The sequence below is a fragment of the Magnolia sinica genome, chromosome 3, assembly GCF_029962835.1.
Source record: "Magnolia sinica isolate HGM2019 chromosome 3, MsV1, whole genome shotgun sequence".
NCBI classification, from domain to species: domain Eukaryota; kingdom Viridiplantae; phylum Streptophyta; class Magnoliopsida; order Magnoliales; family Magnoliaceae; genus Magnolia; species Magnolia sinica.
Window position 1 is genome coordinate 67,085,574 of NC_080575.1, and position 15,483 is coordinate 67,101,056.

At 42.0% G+C, this 15,483-nt stretch overlaps 1 protein-coding gene across 1 annotated transcript in view; it reads right to left on the reverse strand.

Annotated features, from left to right (window-relative positions):
• The window catches only part of LOC131239993 (protein EFFECTOR OF TRANSCRIPTION 2-like), a 50,550-nt gene extending 44,194 nt beyond the window's left edge, over positions 1-6,356 (reverse strand). The window contains exon 1 of the mRNA XM_058237966.1: positions 6,199-6,356. Within this exon, the coding sequence (XP_058093949.1) occupies positions 6,199-6,303 (105 nt within the window). The 5' untranslated portion in view covers positions 6,304-6,356. The remainder of the gene's footprint in view (positions 1-6,198) is intronic.
• Positions 6,357-15,483: the final 9,127 nt, after the last annotated feature.

Here is a 15,483-nt window from a genome sequence, read left to right on the forward strand (position 1 = left end):
CTAGGCTTATAACCAGTAACAACTTCAAAAGGACTTAAGACCTGTGGACCTATTGACAGAACTATTGAACGCAAACTCGGCTATAGGCAGTATGATGTCTCATGTCCTAGTGTGCTCCCCCACTAAACATCTGAGCAAACTCCCTAGGCTCCTATTGACCACCTCAGTCTGACAATTGATCTAAGGGTGGTAGGCAGAAGAAAATTGGAGCCTAGTATTCATCATGTGCCGTAGCGTCTTCCAAAAGTAACTCATGAATCGCACGTCACGGTCAGACACTATGGTTTTTGATAACCCATGCAGTTTGACGACCTCACTAAAGAACAGCTTGGCAACATGAGATGCGTCTGATGTCTTAAAACAAGGAACGAAGTGGGCCATTTTAGAAAAATGGTCCACGACAACAAATATAGAATCGTGTTTCCGAATAGTCTTGGAGAGTCCAAGCACGAAATCCATACTGATGTCCTGCCAAGGGATGAATGGAACTGGCAAAGGTATGTATAATCCTGTATTTTGTTTCTTTTGTTTTGCCAGTTGACAAGTACGACATTGCTATATAATTCTGGCCACATCTCGCTTGAGGCTTGGCCAATGAAACCTATCCTCCATTAGGGCAATGGTCTTGTCTCGACCGAAATAACCCGCGACCCCTCCTGAATGTAACCCCCAAACAAGAAAATCACGGAGGGAGGTGCGTGGTATGCACAAGCGGTCACTCCTAAACAAATACCCGTCTAAAATCAAGTACTCACTGCTAACTCCTGACGGACTCTCTAACAAAGACACGTATACAACTCCAAAATCTAGACACTCAGAATAATCTTCTTTGATGCGCTCGAGGCCCATGACTTCGACACTCATGGAATTGAGTAACGCGACTCAACGACTCAACACGTCGACAGGTTTATTCTCTACATCGGCCTTGTGCTTAAATACAAAAGTGTACTCTTAAAAGGATTGAACCCGCTTAGCGTGCCTAGGGTTTAATTTCTTCTGAGAATTCAGATATTTCAAGGCCTCGTGATCTGAGAATAAGACGAATTCTTGCGACAATAGGTAATGATGCCAATGGCATAGTGATTGCACTACCTCATAGAACTCTTTGTCATAAGTGGAATATTTTTGCTTCGCCTCATTCAATTTCTCACTAAAAAAGGCGATAGGGTGCCCTTCCTAATTAAGTACTCCTCCTATGCCGACTCCTGACACGTCACGTGCAACTTCAAACGCTTTTGAAAAATCCAGAAGTCGCGTGACTGCAGCTTCGGTCATCTTGACCTTTATCTCCTTGAAGGCCTTCGAGGCTGCCTTTGTCCATTGAAACTCTTCTTTTTTTATGTAATCCGTAATAGGAGCCATAATGGAACTGAAACCTCGAATGAACCACCTATAAAATGTGGCTAGGCCGTGAAAGCTGCGCACCTCATAAATATTGCGGGGTTCAGGCCAATTGACAATGGCCTTGACCTTCTCGGGATCCGCCAATACGCCCTCAGTTGACACAATAAAATCTAAGAAGATAACACTACTAGACAAAAACGTACACTTCTTTAGGTTGGCATACAATTTCTCAACTCTAAGGATCCCACAAACCTACCTCAAATGGTTGAGGTGTTGTTCCTTGGTCATGCTATAAATTAAGATATCATCAAAGTATACAACCAGAAACTTTCCCATAAAGGGCCTCAACACTTAGGTCATCACATGCATGAAAGTGCTTAGGGCGTTAGTTAACCCAAAAGGCATAACTAGCCACTCGTATAGCCCATCATTCGTCTTGAAGGCCGTCTTCTACTCATCACCGGGGCGTACACAGATTTGGTGATAACCACTTTTGAGGTCAATTTTTTAGAAGATAGTAGCGTTGGCCATCATATCCAACATGTCATCAAGACGCAGTATGGGAAACTGATACTTGACTGTGATTTTGTTGATGGCTATTCTATCAACACACATCCTCCATTTGTCATCTTTCTTAGGCGTAAGAAGGGCGAGCACAGCACACGGGCTCATGCTCTCTCGAATGAAACCCTTCTCTAGGAGTTCGTCAATCTGTCTCTTCAACTCAGCATGCTCCTTTGGGTTCATTCTGTAATGCAGGAAGTTTGGTAGAGTCGCCCCAGGGATTACATCAATGGCATGCTGTATATCCCTCATAGGAGGAAGCTCATTCAGTAGATCATCAGGAAAGACATCACGAAACTCATGCACTACCTGAATGGCCTCAGTGGGTAACTCTGCGCTAGCCTCTGGTACACTCTCCCTAGCCACAAGGGTGTATACCATCAAGTCCGCCTCCGTTTCTCGCTCAAAGTCCTTGGCATTTAGAATATGGAGTGGTTTGGACTTGGACTTCGATTCCTTCAATTGTTTTGAGCCGCTCGCACCACTGTGTGGTGAACTCCTTTCTAATCGTGTTCTTAGGTGGCAGTGGATTTAGCTTGACCTTCTAGCCCTCGAACCAGAATGTACACACATTCTAACGACCAAATATGGTAACATCCCTATCATAGAGCCACGGTCTACCCAAAATGATATGGCCAACATCCATGGGAACAACATCATACCAAAGTGTCTTTATATGATCCAAACTGAATAGGAACAAGACAACGATACGAGACTGGAATGAATGTTTCATCAACCCAGGAGACTCTATAGGGTTGAGGATGGGCTTCCAGCTTTAAGCCCAAATGGCTCATACTGCTAGTCAATGTCACATTGACACAACTACCACTATCCACGATCATCTTACAGCTCTTTTCCCCATACTTTGCATAGGTATAGAAGATCATATTGCGCTGCCAATCGTCAGTATTTTTGGCTTGAGCAAAGGCACAACGCACAACTACGAGGGTCGCAGACTCTTGCGCTCCCTCTTCCTCATCACTAGGGGTTTCTACTAGCTCATATTCTTCCTTCTCACCGTCACTCTCTGGGGGCACTACTACTTGTACATCAATAAGGAATACTTTGGTACCCTTATCATCCTTGGGCCTGGGCTGAAAACTGTTGGAAGGTTTGTTTTAGTACCCAGTGTTAGGTTTAGCCCCAGAGGGGTTGGCCTTAACACTAGAATCGCGAAAGTCAAACCGCCTTCCCACAGATGCTTTGAGGTATTGCTCCAGAGGGGTTGGCCTTGTCTAACACTACTTAATACAACTACTCAATAGTGTCTGTCTTTGACGATCAAGTCTCTCCTAATGTCAGGACGGAGGCCCATTTTAAAACGAGCAAGGGTGAGTAAGGAGTCGTCATCAACCTCGCAATGGGTCAAGTACTCTTCGAACTTCTCAAGATATTCAGCAACACTCATGAAACCCTGTCAAAGAAACTGTCATTCCTCAATCAACCGTAAGCGATAAGAGAAAGGGAGGTACTTCATCTTGGCGAATCGGACTCGACGAGCATCCGACATGTCATACCACTCAAAATAGTGGTCCATATCTGCCAACCAATCTAAAAAGGCTTTAGGGTCCAACTAGTCATCAAACATAGGGGCATCTACTCTAACTCCCTTGAAGAGTTGTGCCTCTGGGTCATATTGATCATGATGTCCCTCACGGGATGGGTGCACGGGTGCGCGCCCATGACCAATTCCTTGGCCACCTCCATTCCTTGGTCTAACCTCCTGACCACCTGCATGAGATTGGGCATCTTCCCCAATGGTGGGGTTTGCCCCAACGGAGGTCTCTAGTTGAGTAACGTGCACATTAAACTGCTCAAGACGTTGGTCCATACGTTATTCCAAGTGCTTACCCAAAGACTCAAACTGCTGGGTCAGCTTGTCCACTGACTCTTGTAATTGCTTCATGTTTAGTGTAGGGTGCAAGCCAAAACCGCGACCCATACGTGTGGGCATACAACCACTAACTCAACTAAAAGACCTTCTAATACGACTATATGCGTCTAAATAATTATCCTATGAGACTCTATATGAGGGAAACTACACAACGCTACCAAAATTCAGCAATATAGCTATCGAAATAAAGGGATAACAAAAAATTTCGGTAATGTGAATTGCTAACTTTCCGATAACAGAAATTTCAGCAGCTTATATCAAGAATTATGGACCTCTAAACAGCTATACATGATGAGACTTGATGCACAATGGACATAAACAAACTAAACCCTAAACATGTAATGCATTCCCCTATAAGAACCCTAAGCTTTGATACCAAATTTGATGCAGGACATGAAATTCAAATATGATGTGCAAGATTTTCAGGCTTAAGATCACATTAGTTCAAAAACAATTACACAAATTTCATATCCCACACAAAAGTTTAAACATTCAATCAAGGAGAATTTATGTGGGTCCAGACCAACACATGATAGGGCTAGATCAATAAAAATTATGAACCAAACGATACTCAAAGGGAAGTAAATTCATCCACACATGCACAGCAATCTATCCCTAATCCAAGGGATTCACCAATTTCAATTCAAAGAACCCTAGGATTAGAAAATGGACAAACAAATTGAAAATAATGCAATTTATGGTTAGGATTATGGAAGGTACGAGAGGGATTAAATGGGTAGGAAATCTGAACCTAGCGATAGTCCACACGTGCGGACAATGGGCCAGGCCTAACGCACGTGCGTAGGGGCCTGGCCGCACGTGGGCCCCAATTCCAAAACTGACTCCTTAAGTCTGGTCGGCCAGGGGAGCGCTCCAAAACCTCCAATTTTTAGGCCAATCCGATGTGCGGTCTATGCGTGGTGCTCCGCCGAAGTTTTAGCGCCCTAATTCCGAAAACTAACTCCTTAAGTCTGATCGGCCAGGGGAGGGCTCCAAAACCCCCGATTTTTGGGCCGATCCGATGTGCGGTCTGTGCATGGTGCTCCGCCGAAGTTTTAACCCTCCTGCAGGTCCAAATTCTGGAATTATACTGTAAAGGGGAAAATTGTTGCAATAACGGACGAATTTGAAGCGTAAATGATTGTAGGAGATGAGAAGTGTGGATGGTAGAAGATGGGGACGAATCGGGATAAATGTGGCTTCGCATCGCGGTAGTCAACCCTTCGAGGAATGGAGGGTTTCGCACCCAATTGGACTTTCACAACTCAGAAGCTCAGAGGAGTAGAAAAATGCAAGAATTTTTTTATTAATCTTCAAAATAATCAAAAAGACTACCTGGGGTGCCTATTTATAATAAAACCCTATACCCTAAAACTCGCGCCATGTGCGCAATTTATTACTTGGCGATGAAGTAATAAAAAATAACAACTAATCAAAGTAATCTAAACCGTCCATGATACTCTTAATGACAATAATAAGCAAAACCTAAAATACGAGATTAATTAGACTAGTGGGCCACGATCATGAGAACCCATGGTGGGCTTTACATAGCTATCAGGTTCACTCCAACGAACCAAAACGTAGTCCTCTAACTAGGAGGCCCTCCCTGTACGCCTTCATCAATCCAGATCGATGGTGGGGCTCTCTTCCTCCTTGCGTACGTGCGTGGGGGGGTGTGCGTGTGCGCGTGATGTCCCCATCAGTCACTCACCACTTACACAACTTACAGGCATCCAAACGACTCCTAAGGTTGCACCAGAATCATGAAATTTCATGAATACCAGTCTAGTATGGTGCAAAATACCGTGAAATTTCATGATATTTGGTGGAACCAAATGCACCTTAAATAAAATTAAAATATCCTGAAACTAATTTTATTTATTTTTTTCACTTTTGTTGGCAAGACCATGAACAGGAATTGAAAATGAAAATAAGAAAATAAAAATAAAAATAATCGAAATTTTAAATAATTGAATTTTGAAAAACTGAAGAAATTCTTGATTCAAAGCTGCAGACAGAAAAAAGAATATTATAAATTAATTAAAATCTAATATATATATATATATATATATATATATATATATATATATATATATATATATATATATAAAAACCCACTAAATCGACCATAACAAAGCCGTTTCGTTTAGCGACCAATTAAAGGAATTTTCTAACGTGCGCGGGTGGCAACAAGTCGCAATTGGAAATAGGAAGGGGACGACAAAGGAAAGTGAAAAGGCCAGAAAATTAACAGATACAGCGGCTGCTAATTTCGGTCGACTTCCAATTCCGTTTTAGCCGTTAGGGACTAAAATGCACCAGTCGCATTTTACACCCTTAGAGAGAGAGAGAGAGAGAGAGAGAGAGAGAGAGAAGAGAAGCAGAAGGGAACGAACCTCCCATCTTGAGAAGAGCGGGTCGTGTTTGGTGTGTTTGCACTCTTCTCTCTTCAATCGACTGCTCTCCTCGCCCCCAGCCATTGCCCTGGAAACGACCGTCATCTGTCCGTTTATGTTGCTGACCTAAATTACTGACATACCCTTGCTTTTAGAAAGGTTGACAAAAGCACCCTTTCGAATATCGGACGCCTTGGGTCGACCCATGGGCCAATTCGCCCGACCCGCTTCTAAGCCGCGTTCAGGCCCAATCCGGTCGGGTAACTGTGAGGCTTGGACCAAAAAGGTGACCCATTTAGATAAAAGCGTGAGGCTCGGGCTTAGACCAACCTAACCCAACTCGTCCACACTACTAAATTAATGGACCAGGCCAAATGACCTGGCCCGACCCATGACCAGTAAGAAAGGTGTCTCATCTGCGAGCGTGCAGATGAGATGAAACACGAGTATGTTATAATAAATAAATCAATCAATCAAACAATCTTATAAGCTTGCTATAGTGAGCTCCATCGTCAAACTTAAGGGTTGACAACCTCAAGTATAATGTTGTAATGTAATAATAACTCTGTAAGATCGAAGTTGATCCACGGGAAATTTAGTGAGAATATATTAAAAAGTAATTATATGAAAACAACTGGTCTGAGTTTTAAATATAGCATAATAGAAGAGTTGTAAAAAAAAGAAAGAAAATAAAATCTAAGGATTCAATAATCCACAATCAATGGACTTGAATTCAATTCATCTTCTCAAGTTAATAACTCAATTAGAATTGGATTCTAATCCGTTCAAATCAGAAGATAACAAAGTAATATTAATTAAAAAAACATCCAACATAGATTAGAATCATGATAGGGTTAATCTCTCATAAAGATCTAGGTAATCATAACGTAGGGAATTGAAAACATCTAATGTACCCGGAAGTGACAATAGATCAAACAACTTTACAAATTGATTCATTCCCCAATCTAGAAATTTAATCACGTCTAATAACAATTCAACATAAAAACATTAACTTTCATTTAAAAATAAATTAATCATCAAATATCCATTAAAAGATTCATCTCTTATCCTTAGTTAAGAGATTAGCCGAGTATAACTAACATCTTAAACATAATATAAAGAAAAACTAGAAAACACAAACTAGAACCGAATGATTGGGAATGAATGATGATTCCAAAGAAGCTCTGCAACTCATAAGTCTCTCCCATAAGCCCTAATTTATACTTAAGAATGCTTAGAACACCTCTTTAAATAGGAAAAGTTTCAACCGACTTAAAATCAACTTCAATTTTTACATTTTTGTTACGTTTCGGTTGCATCGATGGTCACCTTCATTTATAGCCGAACATACATTCGGTCGCACCGAACCCACTTTTGGTTGCAACCGAATTTCTTCAAAATAGGTATGAAGTCTCTATCTCCCTTAGGTCGCACCAAACTCTCCTTCGGTTGCACCGAACCCAGCTTTGACCGGACCTAAGTGTTAAGCCGAATTATCTCTAAAAATCACATTTTGTTACTAAAGTGTTCTGTGCACATTTGGTCGAATCAAACCAACCTCAAGTAGGACCGAACAATATATTATTTCTATTATTACACCGCATGATTTTTCAATACTTCATTTATCTTTTGTACTTAGTTTTCTTGGATCTTTGGCATGTTAATTCTTCATTAATGACTTCCAAATATTCAAACCTTCTCTTGATTAATCTTTTGAGCTTTAATCACATTCTTTAATATGATTTCTTCTTTATTTTCCGGATTACCTCGCATGTATAAAATAGACGTTAGTTAATCAATTAAGCACTTTGAATGCATGGAAACTAATGCAATTGAGGGGATAAATATGCAATATTTTGATGTTATTATACTCCCAACCAGCATTTTGCTAGTCCCGAGCAAAACATGATTAAAATTCTAAATTCAAAAATATTTCCAAAAGGAAACCAATCCAGAGAGAACCAAATCAAGCATATTATTCACCTAAGCTTCAGTACTTCAATAAATATTCCAATTAAACTCAAAGTAATAATCATATAATTGAATGATTCCCAACATTAAGCTTCATAAATGTATAATGCAATCTAGATATAACAACATTACAGATCCAATTTTTCACTTTCATGTCTATAATGATATTTAAATAAATGAACAAATCAACCAAAGCGTAAATCAAAACTTGTCTTATAGCTCAACACTTCATTTTTCCAACTCTCATTTTTTTTATCGACGGCTTGCAATCTATTATTCATTTTTTCTATCCATTTATTCTTCTCTTTTTTCTCATATCAAATCGTCTTTTCATGGACAATTTCAATAGGTAGCCGTTTTCAACAACTATATATATATATATATAATTTTTTCACTTTTCTCAATGAACATGATGGACAAATTCCCCAAGCTTTGTTCTTAACATTCTTAATAATCATTACTTCAAAAATTCAATATCCAACTAAGGTCTAATGTGAAAGTTAAATATGACATGTTATATTTATGATTCAATCAATGTTTAAAATTTTTCAACTAAATATTATTAAAATGAACTTAATCTTAAAATCCATTAACTAACTAGAATTTAGGCTTTAAAAAAATTATACAATACTAACTATCGAATTTATCTCCTAAAATTGTCTAAAATTACAGAAATTAGCTTTTAAAAAATAAAAATTTTCAGTTCGAAAAAAATCTTAATAAAAACCCACCCCCAACCTAAATTTTAGGTTGTCCTCAATGTATAAAATATATGCAATAAATGTAACATGAGAGCAACAAAATAAAGAGTATGTGGAAACAAGTACTTAAAAGATGACATGTACGGGAGCAAACTTCAAATAGTAATGCCTCAGCAACTAAAAACTTATAAACAAAGCATCCTATTCTACCAAAAAAAACTAAATCCTAAGAAAGCAAGGGAAATGATCTCCATCAGACAAGGAGATCAATCCTAGTACACAGGATCTTTTAAATATATGGGCACTTCTTCTGGAATTAATTTTTCCACAAACGGTTTCAGTTTCTGACCATTTACCTTGAGCACATTACCGTTTATAAGATTCACAACTTCCATGGCCCTATAAGGATAAACAGTCTTTATTATGAATGGGTTAGTCCATCTGCATTACAGTTTTCCAGAAAAGAGATGGAGACAAGAATTATAAAAGACTTTTTTATTTAGCTCAAATTTTTTCCTGAAAATATTCTTATCATGGAACACTTTTATCATCTTCTTATATATTCTCGCATTGTCATACGAGTCTTTCCTAATTTCTTCCAACTCCACAAGTTGGAGTTTACACAACGTGCTAGGTTTGTCGGTGTCAAAATTGAACTTCCTTATAGCCTAGTATGCCTTATATTTCAATTCCACTAGTAAGTGACAAGCTTTCTCAAAGACAGGTCTATAGAGAGACATTTCAATAGGAGTTTTAAAAGTAGTCCTATAAGTGCATAACATGTTGATTAACCTTAAAGAACAATCCTTACGTTCTAGATTCATAGTTTTCTCTAATGTTCGTTTAATCTACCTATTGGAAACTTCATCTTAGCCACTTGTCTGTGGATGATAGGGTGTAGCCACTTTGTGTGTAATACCATATTTTCTCATTAAGTTCTCAAATGACCTATTACAAAAGTACAAACCACATTAAGATCTACTACCCCTAAGGGATTTCTACAATCATGATGCCAGACTCGACAATTGCCACTTAAGTCCAACTATGAGAGACCCCCATTAGTCAAAAGGAAATTGGTTCTCCATTTCATTTTAAATAATATTTTTATCTACCATCCCGACTATCATGCTAAATAAGTCAACCAAACAATACGCCAAGAATATATCAACAAAATGAATTTTTATTCACATATAAAAGGGGATAGTACATCAAAGAGTGGGCAGATACAAAAACAAAGGGACCTATTCCCTGGGAAGGTTCTCAGCCTCGGCGGGAGCAGCGGCGGGGTCTTCTGGAACATCGTCATCCAAACAGTGCAGGTCCAAGTCGGGATAACTCTGCTGAACATCCTCTTGGCACTGCTGAAAGCCCAAGTTGAAGTTGTCCTCTAGCTCGGCCACATGTGCCTCGGAGGCATTGAACGCCTTCACAGCAGCTACCACCCTCACAGAAATCGAGGATTTAAGCTCTACCACTCTAGCTTCCGCACTAGCCACCCTAGCTTCTGCACCAGCCACTCACCCCTCTACCTTAGAGAGACGGGACTCAACCTCCATCACCAGGGTAGCCAGCTCGGCCTTCTCTTGCTGCTACACAACCAACTGAGCAGGATTGGTAGCCCCGCTCTCCTCGGTGACCCTCAAGGTCGTCTGCAAGGCCTCCACCTCGGCTCAAGTTGCTGCAGCTGCTTCCAGCTTTGTAGCCTGGGCCTAGATCTTGGCCCTAACCACCTCGAGACTCCAAGCTACCTCTTCGAAGCAGCCCTTCAACTTGAGAAAAGCGTGGTGGCAAGCCAGAACCGTCGTAACACCCTACAAATCAAGAACATCGAAATATCAGCCTACCGTCAAAATTAGGCACCTACAAAAAGAAAGGAGGTATGTCCTCACCTTGATTAACAATGACGCTATCCCGCCCATTAGGAATTCAAGTTGCAGGGCAAGCATGGAGTTGATCTCCTCCTCTCTCACATTGTGGTTATTCCAGTGGGCCAGCACCGCCATATTTCAGGGAAGAGGAGCGGGAACTGCTGACCCTGCAGCCCCTACGGGCGCTTGCTACTCAGAGCTGCTCCCAACTCCAACCTCCGGCCATGTGGCTGTAGCAACCTCTGCCCATCCTTCTGCCTCTGCATGGGTTGGGGACGACTCAAGGTCGACAAACCTCCCTTAGGGCCGAATCTGGAGGAGGGGCACCCTGAACTGAACCATCTGGGGCAGCCTCATGGGGTTCCCAACCCCAGCTTTAGTAGCCTCCTCCGCATATGTTGGTTGCCCGACCTGGGGAAGGGTCCCAATGGCTAATGATGGGCCACCAGTGCCAATCTCCATAGTCTTGACTAGGCGAACTGAGGACGAGGGGGCATCCTTCTTGGTGTTCCTCAGCCGCTCCAGCTCGGCCGTGGAGGGAAGCCTCAACTTCTTTGCCCAAGGACAATCTACCATCTCTGTAACGCATGGGGGGGGGGGGGGTAGTCAGTGCTTTAAATAATAATAATAATAATAAAAACAAAGGAAAAAGTGGCATACCGGATGACCCGACTACTACCAAGTCGGATCGCTTCAAGAAAGTCAGAGTGAGCAGCTTCCTCCAATTCTTCTGATCCAGACTACACTCCCAAGCGATACTAACCTGGCGGAGCTGCAGCTAGGTGAGCTTGGGCTAGTGTCGAGACAGAGCTACAAAAAGGAGCAACTATAGTCAGTAACAACCAAAGAATAAAAAGAAGAAAATCAACGAATAGAGCTATGGCTCAGGAATTCCGACCTAGGAAAGCAAACTCAGTGGGGAGCCGAGAGCTTAATCTGCTCAGCTACATCGTCGAGGCCTCCCACTCCCTTGAAGCGAAGAATCATTTATCCTTCCAAGCCTTATTGGAGGAAGGATTCTTGGTGATGAGGGCCTACCTTCTGTTCGGCCAGGAAGAGAAATAATACGAGCCTCGAGCACTTGGGTTGCTCGTAGCCTTGTACGAATATAGGAGCTCGTTCAAGGTCAGCTTGCTATGCCTGAGCTGATACCACAAAATGTGTAACATCCTGGATTTTCACTGTTTTGGATTTCCAAAAATTCTTAAAATTTTTTTATTATTAATTAACTTATAATATTACTTAATGACCATTAGCACTCAATAATAGTTTAAACACGGGTGGAACCAGTAAAGAACCGCACAAGTCCATTTAATCAACTGTAAGAAGCCAACGAATCCGCCCGATCACCTGAACATCAAGTTTAGCCCCATGATTCATTCACAGAGGGCCTAAATCTAACCGACCCATCGCTAATAAATCAAGACAATCATAACTAAATTAAAAGATCCAACCGAAGCCGAGTCAGACAAGGCTCGGATCTTGGCTAATACACCAAATGAACATCATTACTCTTTTATCCTAAAACCGACGGTTTAGAGTGATCATGACCAAATCTCTAATTTCACTAGTTATAAATAGGTCATACTATGAACATAGTTAATCCAAACCCTAATCAGTGCCCATGAAAAATCTCAATACATAATTCATTCTAAAAATGCCCCGATTCTCCAAACAAGCTCTAAACCGGTCGTTGGTGGGCCACTAGTTCCAAAACTATAGAATAATGTGCATCTTACTGGGCTTGACGCCCATCACGGGAGTCGGACCGGGGTACTGCCCAGAACCGCTCAACTTAAGCCGAAGGATGAGTGCATGAGAAGTGTAAATACCTTAAAGAAATGAGCTGAAACTTAAGTGAATTGAGTCATCCACTCTTATATAAAGTTGAGGATTTTGGACCGTCGGTTTATGACCAAACTTTACCCGTAGAGTAAGGATATTTCCCTGCTCATATCCGTATAGCTGCGGCGCCGATCGCCTATCGGTGACCGTTAAATAGACTTCTAATCATATCTGTCGATCGGCGCATCCAAATGGCGGGCCGATCATATACATACGTAGATCATCATTAGGGATAACTATCCTATGGTGTATATCAATATGTACACCCCATAGTGGGCCCTAGAGGATAGAAAAACTCTCCCATAGGGTTAGTATAGTAAAAACCCAACACTTGGGGCCATTTGCACCAAATCTGGCATTATAAAAGGGGCTTCTTTGGGGCACCCCTCTCCCCATACGAATTTGCCCTGGGAGGAAAGGGGAAAAAGGAAGAAGAGAAAGAGGAGACAGAAGAAAGGAAGAAGAGAGAAAAGGAGAGTTTGGTGGACCTTAGATCGAGGTGGGGCCCAAGAAAATCAAATCTTGTGATCTCCTACCTCCCCTCTAAGAAGAAACTCTCTACCACAACCACACCAATCGTTCCGTGATCATCTAGGTAAGATCCTTCATCCCTTTTTCTTGAAACTCATGTGTTGGGATGAGATTGGCATGGATTTCTAACATGCAAATACTTGCTTTAGGGATTCCGGCCGTCCGACCCCAAAGCCCTCATTCCTAGGTCGTTTCCCAAGTCTCCAACGATCCATAGGTGCGGACTATTGTTCTTAGGTGGCCTAACACCAATTTTAGTATAAGTTTAATGATTTTGCTTGCTTGGATGATGCATTTGGAGAATCTAGACGAACCTAGGGAAGACCCTATCCTTGATCCTATCGATTCACATGGAATGGTTATAGAATGTTGTTACCTTTCGTATGATTTGGTTTGAATGGATGATTGCATGTACTTGTCTTGTTTGGTTCTCATATGATGTTGCCTCATAGCATGTATGATCCATTAACTCTTGTGTAATTTGGTTCTATTAGGTATAGGAAGTGCTTAGCTTCCTCACTAACCCACACAAAACACATGCACTCTTGATTCATGATATTTGTAGCTTTGCTTAATAGAAAAAATCTAAATTGTATATTGAGAAAATATGAACATGATATTATTTTATGCTAGATGATAACCCTGCTAGTTGGCATGCTATAGATTACCATCAAATCCTTGGGTTGGTCAGGAATATGAGGAGAGTGAAGGTGGTCCCGTTGGTAGGACCGCCCTGAGGTTAAACCCATGGATTTGGACGGGTGTGTGTGGGCGACAGTAGTTAGGCTACATGGGTCGCTCGTACCCGATGTCATCTGTCCCGTACTCGCTTGACCCGTGTGGTCTAGCCTATTTGCTGTCCAACCCTGTTTGTTAACCATGTTTGCTCACTTATGTATGGAATCTGGAACACCCTACCACCGTTGTAGCTCATCGGTAACGAATGAAACATTGATCCACAGTCTCGTGAGCCGGGCATGGTGGAATGGGACACTATGTCCGAGCTGTCGGCCTACGCTGGGGTGACGCGTCTCCCCATAGTGACCACGAGTGATCCCACATTTCAGCACTCCCTATGTGTTTGAAGTCGGGGATGGGGGAAACCCGACGGGATCAAGGATCGCGGGGTCTCGGCCTCACACGTTGGGGGCCTTGGCCTCGCAACCAGTTTAGGGCATTGATACGTGGGGTGTATCAGATTCCCCAACCTACTGGATGAATGGAATTAGCTAAGAACTTGGCTAACATGATCATTGCATCGCACTAACTAGGTTAGCGAGTCGGCAGTCGAGGTCGCTCTGAGGGAGTGTTGGTCATACGCGATCGTTAGACGGAGTCGCTCGAGGGAGTGTTGTGGCGAGGGCATGCATCATATCATCTATCATGCATATGCATTAACAAGATTAATTAGGTATTTCTGAATGATTGTCTTTCATTAAATTCATAATATAATTAATGTTTGTTACGACTTAAGACTAATAGCACCCACTGAGTTGATCACTCACTCCCACTCTGGGACGGTGTTTTAAAACACCAACCAGACTCTTTAGTAGCTGCAGGTAGCGATGAGTTCGAGGAGGATGAGCTGTTCTACTTCTAGCTGATGGGCGGTTCGTCATAGATTAGCAGCCTATTGTGGATCGCTGAGTGGTGAACTCAGCTTATCATTCTTTTTGGACATATTTTTGTAATTCTGTCAAGCAACGCCTTGCGCGACCCATTTATATTCTTTTGGATCTGTATATGTTGACCTCTTTCATTTCAGTAGACTAGTTGTGATTGTACTTCATGTTCCAAGGAATTCCACGCTGCGCATTTTAAGCCTGATTAAACGCAAATTAGTAAAATTCGTTATAAGTGACACCTGGGAACTTGGGAGCCGAGCGTATGCACGACCCCCAATTTTCAGGGCATTACAAAATGTAATTACCAAAAATGGCCCGCCCAATATTGGGGGTGAGCTGACCCGGGACGACCCTAAGGCGGTGCACTACCTCTCGCACAATAGGGTGAAGGGGCAGTCACAAGCCACATGGGAAGAAAGTAGTATAAAAGTCCACCTCCCCCTCAGGAGGATAACCTAGAAGTTCCTCGTTCTCAAGGAGTCGTAGCCCCATTGAATCAGGGATGTGGAACTCCAACCAGAGAGAAGCTAAGTCTGCCTCCCGGAGCCTCGATATGAAGGCGGACCCTATAAGACATAGAAGCCGACCTCGTTTGGGGAGGTGCGACCTCTTCCTCTAGAGCTGCCATCGTCAGAGATGGCTCACTCGATGAAGCACCTAGTCGGGAATCCACACTGTCATGGATCGAATCCCTGTGGAAAGCCCTCGAAACACATATTGCCTAGGAACCCTCCGACGACATTG